Source organism: Octopus sinensis, linkage group LG3, assembly GCF_006345805.1.
Source record: "Octopus sinensis linkage group LG3, ASM634580v1, whole genome shotgun sequence".
Taxonomy (NCBI): domain Eukaryota; kingdom Metazoa; phylum Mollusca; class Cephalopoda; order Octopoda; family Octopodidae; genus Octopus; species Octopus sinensis.
The window spans coordinates 5648646-5667093 of NC_042999.1; the positions used below are offsets into that span (position 1 = coordinate 5648646).

Here is an 18448-nt window from a genome sequence, read left to right on the forward strand (position 1 = left end):
GGACTGAAAATTGTAATTAGTGAACTGCCTCCATCCTCTACTTCCCTCGCTGGTAGTATCTGTAAAAAAATTACAGGTCGATTAACCAGTGCCATTTCTAAAGTAAGTACTCTATTTTCCTTTCTGCTGCATTGCTCTGTTGCTTTATTTTTAGAGGACCTGTTAATTTTTTCCTTTTTCTATTTTATTCATCATTGTACACAACTCCAAGCTAAATAGAAACTCCATTATTTCCTCCCTAACAAAAAAGATAAACCGGAAGTAAACACTGACACGGACGCCAGTCAGGCAGTGCTGGCATCTGCCACATTCGGACGGTGTTTTTTACGTGTCACCGGCGCCTTAACTACAATTTCCATTTGATTATACAATTCTGTATTTGTGAGGTGAAGAATTTGTATTATGTATATACTGTTTACTTTGGTTTGATTGATGTCCTCATCTCCACTGCTACATTTCAGCTGTTGTATGCTCCAACCTTCTTGAAGTGTCTTGTCTTGAACTCTTTTATTGTATTGGAATTTCAAACCTAGCACTTTTTTAGATCCACAGGGTTGCGCTGTTCTCATTCTGCTCTCTGCATTTCGTGAAAGGATTAGATTTGAAATTCCAATACAACAACCAAGTTCAACACATGATACCTAAAGAAGGCTGGAGCATACTTCAGCCGAAATGTAGTGAAAGCAGCAATCAAGATGAGGACACCAGTCTGACTGATATAAACAGCATACATTGTTGACCTGTGTATAGCAACATTCTGTTGTTATATACTGGGAGATGAGGTATCATGACTTAGGATGCATTGCTTATAATAAGCCCTCTTTTCATGGATAATACCCAACAAAACCCTTTATAACAATAATTGTAAATCACTGAAAAGACTGGGCGTTGTGGGAGGTTAATTATAAAGAACTTTTAACAGGAGTGAAATCACATTTAATTAATATTAACAAATTATATAACAGCATTTGCACAGGGAAAGGTAAATTATATTTGTCAAACAGGCTCCTCCATCATACAAGCAACATTGTTTATTTCCAGCCTTCCATTCAAAAAAAAAAAAAACATGTCCAGCCATGGGGAAATATTACCTTGCTTTGAAATAGGTGAGGTTTGGTAACAGGAAAAGTACCTGCTTATAGCAAACTTGCCTCAACAGATTCTGTGTGAGCCATTTAAGCATAGGAAAGTTCACAAGTGGATGTTCACTAATTTTCATGTATGTAATGTATATTGAAGAAAAGTTTTCAAGAAAACACAACTGCACAGAAAAAGGAAATTTAATATATTATAAATGTATCATAATCTAAATGTATTATTCTGTTGTTGTAATCTTGTTACTTGATTCTGTGTGTTGCAGGAAGATGTCTCTGTCCAGCTTGAAGCTTTAGACATTTTGGGAGATCTTCTCAGTAGATTTGGAGGTAATATATGATTTGTCTTTCTATGCAAAGATCTAAATTTGGCTCAAAAGTAAGAAATCGTTTTCAGGTATAGATGTTTTTCTTCAGAAATAGGATGAGAAAAACAACTTCTATACAAGCAGTTCTTTATTCCTACTAGCCAGGTGGAAATCCAGTTGACAATAGCTCACTGAAGCATTAACACCTGAAATGGCAGAAATATTACAAATCCTCAATTTCCGTCTTCTTTAAATGATTGGTTTCATATGTATATTTAACCATTGTGATACTAACCAGCCTGATACTGCCTGGTCAGTATTTCAGTAATGTAATCAGTTTAACCAACTTTCAGTTCTTGCCAACTGGTACTTACCAGCCTTGGTAGGATTTGAACACACACACCCTACAAGACTCTTAACTATACACTACTAGGCATTTTGTCTGCTACTCAACATCATTACCATTGTACTCTTCATTGAGGTTGCCTCTCTAGATATTATTGACAAATGGTTTTGAAAATGTATGCATTTTTCAAATTGTAGAAAAACAATTTCATTTTTGCTCTGGCTTAACTCTTTTTTTTAATTACTCATCTCAGCCCCCAAACTGATAAATCTTGTTTTTCTTATCTGCAGTTGTCAAAAGGTGTGGCCATTTGTCACGTATTTGTTATTTTTAGTTAATAGAAGAGAATATATTTGACATCTGGAATAAAACAAAATTGCTTTAGGTTTGACTTTTGAGATATATTTCCAAAATAAATTTCTTTTTACTTTTAAGTTGCTTCAAAGAACAAAAATTTATTGTAGAGAATAATCAGGATACATTTGAATATTCAAATAAATTGTAATTTCTTCATTTAACGATAAAAATATTATCCAAATATTGGGTTGGTGCATAATTATTGCGGCTTTTTTTCAACAAATTTTTTTCAACAGAAACAATAACAACATGTAACAAAAACATCTTTAAATGATTATTCCGGAGCCTATTCACCATCTACCTCAATTACTGCTTCCCATTTGCTTGGCAGACGGTCAGACTGTCATTTAAAGATCATCATCATCATCATCGTTTAACGTCCGCTTTCCATGATAGCATGGGTTGGACGATTTGACTGAGGTCTGGCGAACCAGATGGCTGCACCAAACTCCAATCTGATCTGGCAGAGTTTCTACAGCTGGATGCCCTTCCTAATGCCAACCACTCCGAGAGGGTAGTGGGTGCTTTTACGTGCCACCGGTACGAGGGCCAGTCAGATGGTACTGGCAACAGCCTTGTTCAAATGGTTTATTTTATGTGCCACCTGCACAGGAGCTAGTCCAGCGGCACTGGCAACGACCTCACTCGAATGTTTTTTTCCTGTGCCACCAGCACAAGTGCTAGTAAGGCGACGCAGGTAACGATCACACTCGAATGGTGTTTTTAACATGCCATCGGCATGGAGGCCAGCTTGTTGCTCTGGCAACGACCTCACTCGTATGGTACTCTTAGCGCTCCACTAGCACGGCTGCCAGTCATCGAATTTGATTTCGATTTCATTTGCCTCGACAAGTCTTTGCAAGTTTTTGTTAAATATTGTTATTGTTTTTGTTGAATAAAATGTGTTGGAAAAAAAGCTGCAATAATTATGCACTAACCCAATAGTTTGCATAGATATGTGCAAATGTTTTCACTAAAGGATGGTGATACTAGAAGACGAAGCAATAATAGTTTTAATGTAATTAAAATAAATTATTATTTTATTATATTTTCAGGTTTACTAATCAACTTCCATTCCACCATTCTTCAGTCACTACTTCCCCAATTATCAAGTTCACGTCTTGCTGTACGAAAGAGAGCTATTGTTGCTATTGGTGAATATAACATTTTGTCACTAATTTCATCACACACACACTACTTTTTGTTATTTGTGTATAATTTTCATATTTTGAAATGCTTTGAATTTGAAGTTCATAAAAAAGTGTTTCTTTTAATCATTTCCTAAAAACAGTTTTTTTTTTCTTATTGTTTTCTATTGTTTTATTTATTTATTTTTTTTCATTAGGCTATCTTGTAATGAGCTGCAATAATGAATTGTATCAGGAGTTAATTAACTTCTTGTTAACTGAGCTAGAGAGAAATGGTTCTACCTCTACTACACGTACCTACATACAGGCTGTTGGTGCCATCAGGTAATAAAACTTGTATTGTTATTGAAATACATATTTAATTGGTCAGTTTGTTTTTCTCGTATAGTATTCACAATACAAAATCGTATCCTGTTTCCTACTTAAGCCTCTCAAACCCGAACCCCTGTCTCTAACTTTACCCTCCACCTGGGCCCCTGAGCAAAAATAAAATAGACGCATATACAGAGTAATAATTACAGGCAAACAAATGGACAGAATCAGTTGCACCTTCTTTTTGTATGTGTGTTGTTCATTACCCCTTTACTGGGAATCCAGCAGAGATGACCTTCAAACTATTCCCTAAAACGGGAACATGGCACAACAGGGTTAAATTATTTCAATATTGTAAATAGAATTATGACCCTTCACTGTATATAGACTGTACAAAATAGTCTAATATCAGGGCATATAAGCCCCCATAAAGGAAAAAATGGGCATTAGCAATGCATCGGAATTCTTATTTTTGATTCTCATGTGTTCTGATACCCATTTTTTACCCCCATTATGACTGCTTTTTATGCCCTAATATTTAACTATTTTCTATAGTCAATACATGATGATACTCTTAGAGACCAGAGAATACTTCTGACTCCAACAATTACAAATTCTTTACAAAACCCAAGTTTGACCCCTAATTGCCTGTGATAGTGTTGTAGCCACCTATACAGATATCCTAGACTTCACTACAAAAATATGGCTGGAAAGCATGAAGTCAATCAAAACATCGTTGTGCCTTTATGCTGCACTGCATCACCTCTACTCCTCAGAGCTAGAACAAAAATTCAACTCAGATTTTTACATACTCTCTGTTACTCGTTTCAGTCATGTGACTGTGGCCATGCTGGATCACCACCTTTAGTCGAGCAAATCGACCCCAGGACTCATTCTTTGTAAGCCTAGTACTTATTCTATCAGTCTCTTTAGTCAAACCGCTAAGTTACGGAGACGTAAACACAATGTGGGGGGGGGGGCAAGCACAGACACAAACATATATACACATATATACGACAGGCTTCTTTCAGTTTCCGTCTACCAAAATCCACTCACAAGGTTTTGGTTGGCCTGAAGCTATAAAAGAAGACACTTGCCCAAGGTGCCACGCAGTAGGACTGAATCCGGAACCATGTGGTTCGTAAGCAAGCTACTTACCACACGGCCACTCCTACGCCTTTTATTTAATTACCTTTATTGCAATGTTCCCAATGATATTGAATGAATTAAAGAATGTCTGTTTGTTTTTGAAATTAAAAGTCTACCATCGATTTATTTGTTGTACGTAGCCGCCAGTCTGGCCACAGATTTGGTGAATACCTTGATAAAATGGTTCCTTTGGTTGTTGGCTTCTGTCGAGAAGAAGATGATGAATTACGGGAATATTGCTTACAAGCTTTTGAATCTTTTGTACGCCGCTGCCCCAAAGAAATCACTCCTTTTGTGGATCAAGTAAGTATTTGTCACCTGAATGTTATATTATTTTTTCTTTTCTCCAGCCTCCCCTGGCACCTGTGCTGGTGGCACGTAAAAAGCACCATCTGTACGTGGCCGATGCCAGCGCTGCTTTGACTGGTTTCCATGCCGGTGGCACGTAAAAAGCACCAACCGATCGTGACTGTTTGCCAGCCTTGCCTGGCCCCTGTGCCGGTGGCACGTAAAAAGCACCCACTACACTCTCAGAGTGGTTGGTGTTAGGAAGGACATCCAGCTGTAGAAACACTGCCAAATCAAGACTGGAGCCTGGTGCAGCCTCCTGGCTTCCCAGATCCCGGTCGAACTGTCCAGCCCATGCCAGCATGGAAAGCGGACGTTAAACGATGATGATGATGAATTTCATTATTTTGTTAAGTTTTCTTCACTTGTCTTCATCATATGTCTCTTTTCCATGCTGGCATGGATTGGACATTTGATAGGAGCTGGAGAGCTGCACCAGGCTACCCCAGTTGTCTGTTTTGGCATGGTTTCTGTGGCTGAATACCCTTCCTGATGCCAAGCACTTTACAGAGTGTACTGGGTGCTTTTTATGTGACGCCAACATGGATACGTTTTACACGGCACTGCACAGGTTCTTTTTATGTGACACCTGCACAGGTGCATTTTACATGGTGTTGGTACAGGTGATCTTTATGTGGTGCCAACACTAGTGGTTTTTTTTTTCATGTGACACTGGCATGGGTTTGCTTATTACAGGGCACCAGCACAGGCGCATCTTACATAATGCTGGCATGGGTGCTTTTGACATGGTACTGGTACAACTGCTACTTACGTGACACTGGCACAAGTGCTTTTTGATTTTGAATTATGTAAACTGCAATTAATGTACATTATTTACATTCGACGGATATTTATCCTCATCTCGTTTGTTAACACAATGTTTTGGCTGATATACCAGCCTTCTTCAGGTGTCTTCGGGAAATTTTGAACCTGAGTTCTCATTTCTAAGGTATTTTTCGATGTTATTATTATATTATTATTATTATTATTATTATTATTATTATTCAGGTCACTGCTTAGAATCGAACTCGGAATCTTGGGGTTAGTAGCCCGCACTCTTAACCACTACGCCATATGCCCACGAGCATATGGCATAGTGGTTAAATAATGTACATAATTCCTCATCTCTTAAATATAGAACTGCAGTTAATGTGTCTGAACTTTTGTAGAGGTGTATCAAGAAAAAGAATTTAAAAAAAAATATACTTCCAAATTGAAAATGTTGAATTCCTCCAACATAGTTAGCATAATGTAAATTGCATCAGCAAGGTAATTTAGCTCTCAGAGAAGAGTCATCATTATCATCATCGTTTAACATCTGTCCTCCATGCATGCATGGGTAGGACAGTTGATGGAAGCCAGCCAGGTAGAAAACCTACCCTAGGCTTCTCTGTCTGTTTTGGCAGGGTTTTTATGGCTGGATGTCCTTCCTAACACCAACCACTCTGCAGAGTGGGCTCATGCACAGGTGAGGTTAGTTTTGGCAAGGTTTTTACAGCTGGATGCCCTTCCAAATACCAACCACTTTACAGTGTATACTGGAAGCTTTTTACATGGCAGGGACACCAAGTAACTCACGAGACAGGTGGCACATAAAAAGCACCATTTGAGCGTGGCCGTTGCCATTACCGCCTGATTGGCCGTCGTGCCGGTGGCACGTAAAAGCACCCACTACACTCTCGGAGTGGTTGGCGTTAGGAAGGGCATCCAGCTGTAGAAACTCTGCCAGATCAAGATTAGAGCCTGGTGCAGCCATCTGGTTTTGCCAGTCCTCAGTCAAAATCGTCCAACCCATGCTAGCATGGAAAGCGGACGTTAAATGATGATGATATATATATATATATATATATATATATATATATATATATATATATATATCCGTTGTTATATTGTCTTTGTTTAGATTACACCAATTTGCTTGAAGTACATCTGTTACGATCCAAATTATAATTATGATGAAGACGAAGAGAACGAGTCTATGGATATTGGACATGAAGACGAAGATGAAGAGTAAGTAACATTCTCTTTCTCCTGTAATTATATAATGTTGTTATTTGCATTCGGATTAGTTTTATATAAAACCTGTTCTGTATTAAGCGACTGTCTATTGCCTGCTGTTAGTATGTACAGTGATCCCTCACCATATTGCAGTTTATTACTTAAGCTTACATCGATTCCTCCATGGTGTCATTTTGCACTTATAATAGAATGAATATATACAAATTATAAAGATAATAAAAAAAAAATATACAGGCACAGGAGTGGCTGTGTGGTAAGTAGCTTGTTTACCAACCACATGGTTCCGGGTTCAGTCCCACTGCATGGCACCTTGGGCAAGTGTCTTCTACTATAGCCTCGGGCCAACCAAAGCCTTGTGAGTGGATTTGGTAGACGGAAACTGAAAGAAGCCCGTCGTATATATGTATATACATGGCACGTAAAAAGCACCCACTACACTCACGGAGTGGTTGGCGTTAGGAAGGGCATCCAGCTGTAGAAACATTGCCAGATAAGACGAGCCTGGTGCAGCCTTCTGGCTTCCCAGATCCCCGGTCGAACCGTCCAACCCATGCTAGCATGGAGAACGGACGTTAAACGATGATGATGATGATATATGTATGTGTGTGTGTGTTTTTGTTCCCCTAGCATTGCTTGACAACCGATGCTGGTGTGTTTACGTCCCCGTCACTTAACTGTTCGGCAAAAAGAGACCGATAGAATAAGTACTGGGCTTACAAAGAATAAGTCCCGGGATCGAGTTGCTCGATTAAAGGCGGTGCTCCAGCATGGCCGCAGTCAAATGACTGAAACAAGTAAAAAACAAAAATTAAAAAAAAGTATAGTACTGCTTCTACTTCGCAGATTTTCACCTATCGTGGGGAGTTTTGGAATGTAACATTTGTGATAGTCAAGGGATTACTGTATTCTTCAAAAGCCAAAATTTACATGCTGTTATTTAAAGCTTTAATTACTTAAAGATCTATTGTTCCAAAAAGAATTAGTTACACACACACACAGGGAAGTGTATGTGTGCATACACACACACACACACACACATATACAAATCTATGTACATATATATGCTATCTGCCAATTTTCCCTCCTGACGAAGGAAGCTGGTATTACGCTAATCTCTGTGTCCATATCTACTGGTTGCATATTTATGACTTTTTACGCATACTAATTATGAACATTACGACTGTTATGTAATTCTGACGCCCCAAAAAGAGTTGACGGGTTAAAAAACTATGCATTCTCCTTTTTTTTTTCCGTACTCCATGTAAATATAAATTTATTTGTCAATATATATAAATATCTATATGCTTATCTTCTAACTATATTTAGTTTTTGTATCTATCTATATATATAGATATCAAAAAGAACAAAGATACCCATACAGTGGTGCAGATAAACACGATTAAACTTGATATATATATATATAAATATACATTTACATATCATCATCATCATCATCATCATCATAAATGATGATGATGATGATGATGATGATATGTAAATGTATATTTATATATATATATATCAAGTTTAATCGTGTTTATCTGCACCACTGTATGTGTATCTTTGTTCTTTTTGTTCTTTTACTTGTTTCAGTCATTTGACTGTGACCATGCTGGAGCACCGCCTTTAGTCGAGCAAATCGACCCCAGAACTTATTCTATCGGTCTCTTTTGCCAAACCGCTAAGTTTCGGGGGCATAAACACACCAGCACCGGTTGTCAAGCGATGTTAGGGGGACAAGCACAGACATACAAACATATACACACATATATACATATATACAGCAGGCTTCTTTCAGTTTCCATCTACCAAATCCACTTACAAGGCTTTGGTCGGCCCGAGGCTATAGTAGAAGACACTTGTCCAAGGTGCCACGCAGTGGGACTGAACCCGGAACCATGTGGTTGGTAAGCAAGCTACTCACCACACAGCCACTCCTATGCCTGTATATATATACACTCCTTACTCTTTTACATATTTGTCATTTGACTGTGGCCATGCTAGTGCACTACCTTTTAGTTGACCAGGACTTATTCTTTGTAAGCCGAGTACTTATTTTGTTGGTGTCTTTTGCCGAACCACTAAGTTATGGGTATGTAAAGACACCAACATCAGTTGTCAAGCGATGGTGGGGGGAACAAATACATACACAGAAATACATATATGACAAGCTTCTTTCAGTTTCCATCTGCCAAATCAACTCGCAAGGCTTTGGTCGGCCCAAGCCTATAGTAGAAGACACTTGTCCAAGGTGACACACAGTGGGACTGAACCCAGAACCATGTTGCTGGGATGCAAGGTTCTTACCACACAGCCACTCCTGCACATATATTTATATATATATATATATATATATATATATATATTCTCTTTTACTTGTTTCAGTCATTTGACTGTGGCCTTGCTGGAGCACCGCCTTTATTCGAGCAAATCGACCCCGGGACTTATTCTTTGTAAGCCTAGTACTTATTCTATCGGTCTCTTTTGCCCAACTGCTAAGTGACGGGGACGTAAACACGCCAGCATCGGTTGTCATGTAATGCTAGGGGACAAACACAGACACACAAACATATACACACACACTTATATATATATATATATATATATATATATATATATATATATATATATATACGACAGGCTTCTTTCAGTTTCCGTCTACCAAATCCACTCACAAGGCATTGGTCGGCCCGGGGCTATAGCAGAAGACACTTGCCCAAGATACCACGCAGTGGGACTGAACCCGGAACCATGTGGTTGGTTAGCTAGCTACTTACCACACAGCCACTCCTGCGCCTAAATATATATATATATATATATACACACACACACACGCACGCGCTCTGATGTCATCATCATTTAGTGTCCATTGTCCATAATGGTTGTTCATTAGTGTTATCAATCTGCATATGGTAATTAGTTTTGTGTGTGTTTATTCATTGTCATGCTGGGGAGGTAATATGGACGTAGAAGGACAAATAGGGAGTGAGTGACAGTAGGAGGAGAAGTAAAATGAATGAGAGTGAAAGGATGAGGTGTTTATCTCTGAAGCTCAGCTGCAATGGTAGAAAGAGGAGAGTGTGTGAAGCATTTAAAAAAAACCGAGAGTGGGTTAGGCTAAGCGATATGACAATGAGTGGCAAGTGATACTGTTTGCTGGTTTTTTTATTTTTAGAAAATACATCTTGAGAGCAATGACAAACAAGATAACATTAGTTACTTCCCTTACACACACACACACGTCTGCACAGTGTTGTCTTCAGTTTTTTCTGTACAAAAACCTTTACTTAATGATTAATAAAACTTGGTATTATCAACAAAGATAACCTTGTGTGTGCGTGCGCTATCTGTATATCTTAATATATCTTAATATTACATATACAGTAACCCCCCACCATATCACGGTTCGCTTATTGCAGTTTATTATTTAAGCTTACATAGATTCCTCCGTGGCTTCGTTTTGCATTTATAATAAAATAGATATATAGGCACAGGAGTGGCTGTGTGGTAAGTAGCTTGCTAACCAACCACATGGTTCCGGGTTCAGTCCCACTGCGTGGCATCTTGGGCAAGTGTCTTCTGCTATAGCCACGGGCCGACCAAAGCCTTGTGAGTGGATTGGGTAGACGGAAACTGAAAGAAGCCCATCGTATATATATATATATATATATATGCGTTTGTGTGTCTGTGTTTGTCCCCCTAGCATTGCTTGACAACCGATGCTGGTGTGTTTGTGTCCCCGTTACTTAGCGGTTCGGCAAAAGAGACCGATAGAATAAGTACTGGGCTTACAAAAGAATAAGTCCCGGGGTCAAGTTGCTCGATTAAAGGTGGTGCTCCAGCATGGCTGCAGTCAAATGACTGACACAAGTAAAAGAGTAAAGAGTAAGAGTAAATTATAAAAATAATTTTAAAAAACTATAGTACAGTATTGTTTCTACTTCGCAGATTTTCACCGATCACAGGAAGGGGTGGGGGTGGAAGGGATTACTGTAGGTGCAGGCTTGGCTGTGTGGTAAGAAGCCTGCTTCCCAACCACATGGTTCTGGGTTCAGTTCCACTGTGTGGCACCTTGGGCAAGTGTCTTCTACTATGGCCTTGGGTCGACCAAAACCTTTTGAGTGGATTTGGCAGGCGGAAACTGAAAGAAACCTATTGTGTGTGTGTCTTTGCCCTCCATCACCACTTGACAGCCAGTATTGGTGTATTTACATCCCCATAACTTAGAGGCTCAGCAAAAGAGGCTGATAAAATAAGTACCAGGCTTTAAAAGAGAAAAATAAACACTAGGGTTGATTCGTATGACAAAAAATTCTTCAAAGTGGTGCCTCAGGATGGCCACAGTTTAATGACTGAAACAAGTAAAAGATGAGAGATTAAAAAATGGTGTTAGGAAGTAGGTTCTAAGTTCTAGAATATGTTTTATTTCTGTGTGAGGTAACTTTTTTCTTTCCTCAAAAGCATAAACGGTTGCTAGGTATCTTTAAAAGTTTTGCCTTGATCTTGACAGACTTAGCAGCCTCTCAAATGTGAGAAGATATTTCCATTCCAGTGCCGGTGGCACATAAGAAAACCATCCGAATGTGGCCGTAGCCAGTACCGCATCGACTGGCCTCCGTGCTGGTGGCACGTAACAAACACCATCCGATCGTGGCCGTGCCAGCCTCGCCTGGCCTCCGTGCTGATGGCACGTAACAAACACCATCCGATCGTGGCCGTGCCAGCCTCGCCTGGCATCTGTGTCGGTGGCACATAAATAGCACCCACTATACTCACGGAGTGGCTGGCATTAGGAAGGGCATCCAGCTGTAGAAACACTGCCAGATCTGACTGACCTGGTGCAACCTTCGGGCTTCCCAGACCCCAGGTGAACCGTCCAACCCATGCCAGCATGGAAAGTGGACGTTAAACGACGATGATGATGATTCCATTTGCTGAAAAGATTAAGGCATCGGATTGGCAGTTGTTGGAGCCCCTGATACTAAGTCTTGTGGTGTTTGTTCCCATTCAATTGGCACTGGGGCCAGAATTTGCTTTTCGTTTCTTCAGTGATGATTAAAGTACCAATCAAATATTGGAGGTTGATCTCTCTCTCTTTCTCTCTCTCTCTCTCTCCCTCTCTCTCCCTCCGTCCACCCCCCTCTCTCTCATATGAAATGGCCTAGAAAGGAGTTGTCCCTTGTTGCTCCGTTGGTCCTTTCATCGTCACCCTGGACACAAGAAAGAGCAGAGAATTCCATGTGACAGTGTGAACTGGGCAGTGGAAACTCCTTTTCAGGTGCTGAAAGGGCTAGGCTACACATGTGGGTCTGGAAGCTGGATTACATGACAATGCGAGCGACAACCTGTCAATGATAATTAACTGCAGCCCCTAGATGTATCACTTTAATTATGGGTGAAATTTCATTGATCAGTATTCTTGCTGTGGTCATCCTGTTTTTATTCCAAGTCTGTTTTCCATTTCAAAATATTGTAAAGAGTTTCTTCGGAGAAATTTAATTGTTAGGCAATCTGGGAGGCTATATAGTAATTCCTTTAATTGACTCCCATCCTAATATTGAAAGATAAAGTTATTTAACCCTTTAGTGTTTAAACCGGCCATAGGTGCAGGAGTGGCTGTGTGGTAAGTAGCTTGCTAACCAACCACATGGTTCCGGGTTCAGTCCCACTGCGTGGCATCTTGGGCAAGTGTCTTCTGCTATAGCCCCGGGCCGACCAATGCCTTGTGAGTGCATTTGGTAGACGGAAACTGAAAGAAGCCTGTCGTATATATGTATATATATATATGTATGTGTGTGTGTGTTTGTCCCCCTAGCATTGCTTGATAACCGATGCTGGTGTGTTTACATCCCCGTCACTTAGCGGTTCGGCAAAAAGAGACCGATAGAAAAGTACTGGGCTTACAAAGAATAAGTCCCGGGGTCGATTTGCTTGACTAAAGGCGGTGCTCCAGCATGGCCGCAGCCAAATGACTGAAACGAGTAAAGAGTATACCAGGCCCAAATTGTCTTCCTGTTTTATGCTCAAACCAGCCAGCTCTGACCTCTCACACCTACCCTACAAAGTCATTCTAAAAATAAACAGGGTCATCATCAAAATCCCAGAGTTACAAGATGCTGTACAATTAATTTAAAACGATGTAATTAAACAGGTTTTACATTTGACAGAGTAATCTGAATGCTAAAGGGTTAACATTTATTTAGTCTGTTGTTATTGTTATTGTTGTTGTTTATTTCCTTCACCACAAATTAGTTTTAATTCTAGTTCTGTGTGTCTTGGTTAATGTCACCAATTTCCATTATGGTTGCATTGTAGAGATTCTGAAGACGAATACAGTGATGATGATGACATGAGTTGGAAGGTACGACGGGCAGCAGCCAAATGTCTTGATGCCATTATTGGAACCTGGCATGAAATGTTACCCGATTTTTATAAAAACCTCTCTGCTGCTCTCATTGCCAGATTCAAAGGTAACAGTATTGTATCCTGAATTCTTCATTTGTAAGGACAATGGCACCAAACACTAAGTTTAGTTAACCTCACTTAAATTCTAAGTTTGGGTCTTGTTACTTTCTGTTTTATCTTTCATCGTTCAATAAAATAAATACCTCTGTTATGCTGATGATATTAAATTTAGGTTTCCTTTCTACAAAAATTGCCATTGTTTTTAATCTAAAGGAACCAAAATTTATTCATGTAAATTTTGAGGACCTTTTCGCTTTGCCTGGCAGTTTTTAAAAATAATTTCTAGCGGTGTCATATGAAATTGTCACCGTAATTATGACCCTAGTATCGATCTATTGCATTTCAATCTGTTTTAGGGTTGAGGAAGGGTATCTTTTTTTCTTCAGAAATGTAAATAGACCCAATCTGTTTCTTAAACAAAGGACATTTTCATACAGCAGAAAATGTTTTCACCTCAATAGACCTCATTGATTGGTTGAAATTGCAGAAATTGAAGAAAATATCTTACAAACTACAGAATTTTCTCAAGGAAGCCAAGAGAAAAAGATGTTTTATAAACACATTCTATCAGTATACAAAGTTTAAAAGTGTTTAGTTACGTGGAAATTATTTTTAAAAAACTGCCAGTCAAAGCGAAAAGATCCAATTTTGATCCTAATTTCATGTCTTAACTTGTCTGCGGAGGCTGGTTGATATAAATTGTGTATTTTGACATTGTATGTCTTTTATTTTCTCATACTGAAAATATATTCCAGTTTTAAGCAGTTGAAATGTTAGATTTTCTGAAGCATCATCTTTCACATCTCTAAAATTAGAATTTTCTAAGGAATAAATATTTTGTCTGTTATAAAAAACATACAAGTTAATTTTTTTTTGTTTTTTAATTCAGAAAGAGAAGAAAATGTGAAAGCTGATATTTTCCATGCCTACATCACATTACTTCGTCAGACCAAACCTGTTGTCTCATCCGGACCCGACTCCATGGATCATGAAGAGGGGTGAGTTATAAATCCACCATAAAACACACATCTGACACTTTATTATTATTATTATTAAAGCAGTGAGCTGGCAGAATCGTTAGCACACTGGACGAAATGCTTAGCAACATTCCATCTGCCGCAACGTTCTGAGTTCAAATTCCGCCGAGGTCAGCTTTGCCTTTCATCCTTTCGGGGTCAATAAATTAAGTACCAGTTACGCACTGGGGTCGATATAATCGACTTAATCCGTTTGTCTGTCCTTGTTTGTCCTCTCTGTGTTTAGCCCCTTGTGGGTAGTAAAGAAATAGGTATTTCGTCTACCGCTACGTTCTGAGTTCAAATTCCACCAAGGTTGACATTGGCTTTCATCTTTTCAGGGTCAATAAATTAAATACCAGTGGAACACTGGGGGTCGATGTAATCGACTGACCCCCCTCCCCCACAATTTCAGGCCTTGTGCCTATAGTAGAAAGGATTATTATTATTTGGTGTTAGGAAGGGCATCCAGCTGTAGAAACTTTACCAGATCGGATTGGAACCTGGTGCAGCCTTCTGGCTTGCCAGTCCTCAGTCAAACTGTCCAACCCATTCCTGCGTGGGAAGCAGATGTCAAATGATGACAACAATGATTATTATTATCTTTATTATTATTGTTGTGTATTACTGGATTGTGTGATATTTGTTAGGATTGGATTTTCTTGTTGCTAAACCAATCCAACTGTGAAGTAGCAGAAACCCGGATATACTGAGTCCATGATATAAATTTACATTTATTAGCCAGAAAAATCCACAATGTGCTGAGTGCGTGATAGGTGAACTGCGATGTACTGAGTGTGCGATAAGTGAACCGTGATAGGGTGAGGGATTACTGTGCTCTATAATAGTTGGCCGATATTTTCTTGCCTCTATCAGCTGCAATGTTCAGTGTCCAGCACCCATCCCAGTGACACATAAAAGCACCTAGCACACACTGTAAAATGGTTGGCTTTTAGAAGGACATCCGATGTGCCAATGGCACGTTAAACACACCATTCAAGCGTGATCATTACCGCATCACCTTACTAGCACTTGTGCTGGTGGCACGTGAAACGTTCGGGCGAGGTCGTCGCCAGTGCTGCTGGACTGGCTCCTGTGCAGGCGGCACATAAAAAGTACCATTTGGGCGTGGCCGTTGCCAGTAACACCAAACTGGCCCTCGTGCTGGTGGGACGTAAAAAGCACCCACTACACTCTCGGAGTGGTTGGCGTTAGGAAGGGTATCCAGCTGTAGAAACTCTGCCAGATCAAATTGGAGTCTGGTTCGCCCATCCTCAGTCAAATCGTCCAACCCATGCTAGCATGGAAAGTGGACAATAAATGATGATAATGATGATCCAGCCATAGAAACTGTGCCAAAACAGACAATTTGAGCCTGGTGCAGCTCTCTGGCTTACCAACTCCCGTCAAACTGTCCAACCCATGCCAGCACGGAAAACAGACATTAAATGATGATGCTTACTTGGTTATGTGTACCCATTCATTGTGGAGCCTCATAGCAAGAAATTATCTTGTCATTAGAGAGAAAAATCATTAGAGGGAAAAGAACATAATTATAAAGTTATACTAATGTAATGACATTTATTCGTTTATTTCTGAGTATTTCTCATGTTGTGAATTGATTCTTTTTAAGGTTTTCAAAAATTACATTCAGAAATCTTTCAATCAATTTTATCTCTTTCAGTCCCGTAGCAATGTTACAAGCTCAGGTTCCCAGTATTGTGAAAGCAATTCATAAACAGATGAAAGAAAAAAGTGTGAAAACTCGTCAAGGTTGCATTGGTCTGTTGATGGAGTTAGTTCAGGTGTTACCTGGAGCATTGACTAATCACATGCTAGCACTTATTCCTGGTATATTGTACTCCTTCAGGTAACTATACCTTTATTTTTGCTGATGTCTGTTCTATTCCTTTATTATCTTTTACTATTCCAAGGCAGTGAACAGGCAGAATTGTTAGCACGCTGGATGAAATATGCTTAGAAGTGTTTCATCTGTCTTCACATTCTGGGTTCAAATTCTGCTGAGGTCGACATTTCCTTTTGTCTTTTTGGGGTCGATGTAATCAACTCATCCCCATCCTCCCCAAATTTCAGGCCTTGTGCCTATAGTAGAAAGAAGTATCTTTTACTGTTCTGTCATTGGAGTGTGGCTCTGTTGGGGTAGCACCATTAAAGTTTTTCTTCAATCGTATTTATTCAAGTACCTGTGCCGGTGACATGTAAAAGCACCCACTACACTCTCGGAGTGGTTGGTGTTAGTGTATCCAGCTGTAGAAACTCTTGCCAGATCAAGACTGGAGCCTGGTGCAGCCATCTGGTTCACCAGCCCTCAGTCAAAATCGTTCAACCCATGCCAGCATGGAAAGCAGACGTTAAACGATGAGGATGGTATATTTATTCAAGTAGTTATTTCAACTTGGGATTTATTTTAAGAATCTCTAAGCACCCATTCCGGTGCTATGTAAAAGGCAGCCCTGCAGGCACCACATAAAAGAACCCCTTATGCCATTGCTACATAAAAAGCACACATACTGGTACCACATAAAAATCACCCAGAACACTTTTAAGTGGTGGGCATTAGGAATGGCATCCAGCCATAGAAACCATGCCAAAACAGATGACGGGGATGGGCTGGTGCAACCCTTTAGCTTGCCAGCTCCTGTCAAATCATGTAACCCATGCCAGCATCGGAGACGAGCATTAAATGATGATGATGATGAATCAAACGTCTAAGTTATGGTTTTCATATAAATCAACACAAGACACTTTCCCATCATACCACATAGTGGAGTTGAACCTGGAACCACAGGACTACAAATTCTTAGTTTTTATAGTAGGTTTATTTTTTATTTTGTTTTAATTACCTTTAAATTATCAGTTGAGCTTAAGCTAACTTTTTAGGATATCATTTTTGTTTTAAATTTATTGTCAGTATTTTTTTTTATTGAAACTCTTAAATTTATTTTTTTTATTAATATTTGTTAAAGTTCAAATTTATTATTAATTTAGTTTTTTTTAGTGTATTTTCATTATTTTCTTTTTTTCTTCCCCCTCCCCCTGACAATCGTCATTCAGTGATCGAAGCTTCAGCTCCAATATGAAGATAGACACCCTTGCATTTCTGAACAGCTTAATGGTCAACCACAGTCCAGTTGTTTTTCATCCTCACATTGCAGTCCTTGTACCGGTGAGTAATACCATTTTTAATAAATTACGGTATATGTAAACAAAGTTGTATTTTTTTTTTTATGGAAATATTTTTATTATGCATTTGAGAATAAAATATTTCCATATTTGTATATTTCAATACATCTCAATGCTTCTTAAAAAAAAAAGGGGGGGCAATCTTTGTTTACATATATTGTAATTTCACATATGGCGTCTATAAAAGCTAAATTTATAAGTTCAAAAATTACAGAAGAATTTTTTAGTGGGCAGTTTAGCTTAGCTAAACTGGATATCCAAAACATAGAGAAGCCCGGCAATAATTGAGGGCTCTATTAAAATGATAGTTTCCCCCTTACACAAAGTAAGTTCAGCTAATCGTCAGTTGTTTTGCTTTATATGTAGCAGATGAAGACTTGTTATTTGTTGACCTTTGATAAGTTTTCCTAGAAAGATTTCTCAATTTGTGATTATATGTGTAATTATTTCTATCAATGGCATAACACACATCAAACTGATTTTTTTTTTTTTATAATTGTCTAGATAACACTAATTCATCTCGTCCAGATAAATAGTACTAAAATATGGTTTTGGTCTTTTAATTGCAGCCAATCATTGCTGCTGTAAATGATACATTTTACAAAATCACATCTGAAGCTTTGTTGGTTATGCAGCAACTGGTGAAGGTCATAAGGCCTTTAGGTGAGTTCCAGATTTTTCC

At 39.0% G+C, this 18448-nt stretch overlaps 1 protein-coding gene across 1 annotated transcript in view; it reads left to right on the plus strand.

The window, feature by feature from the left end:
- Window positions 1-18448, plus strand: part of LOC115209274 (cullin-associated NEDD8-dissociated protein 1) — an 86926-nt gene that overhangs the window by 24339 nt on the left and 44139 nt on the right. Inside the window, exons 5-15 of the mRNA XM_029777581.2 lie at window positions 2-102; window positions 1361-1424; window positions 3161-3259; window positions 3451-3577; window positions 4855-5017; window positions 6966-7072; window positions 13397-13551; window positions 14436-14544; window positions 16247-16432; window positions 17638-17749; window positions 18336-18429. Coding sequence (XP_029633441.1) covers window positions 2-102; window positions 1361-1424; window positions 3161-3259; window positions 3451-3577; window positions 4855-5017; window positions 6966-7072; window positions 13397-13551; window positions 14436-14544; window positions 16247-16432; window positions 17638-17749; window positions 18336-18429 — 1317 coding nt within the window. The remainder of the gene's footprint in view (window position 1; window positions 103-1360; window positions 1425-3160; window positions 3260-3450; window positions 3578-4854; window positions 5018-6965; window positions 7073-13396; window positions 13552-14435; window positions 14545-16246; window positions 16433-17637; window positions 17750-18335; window positions 18430-18448) is intronic.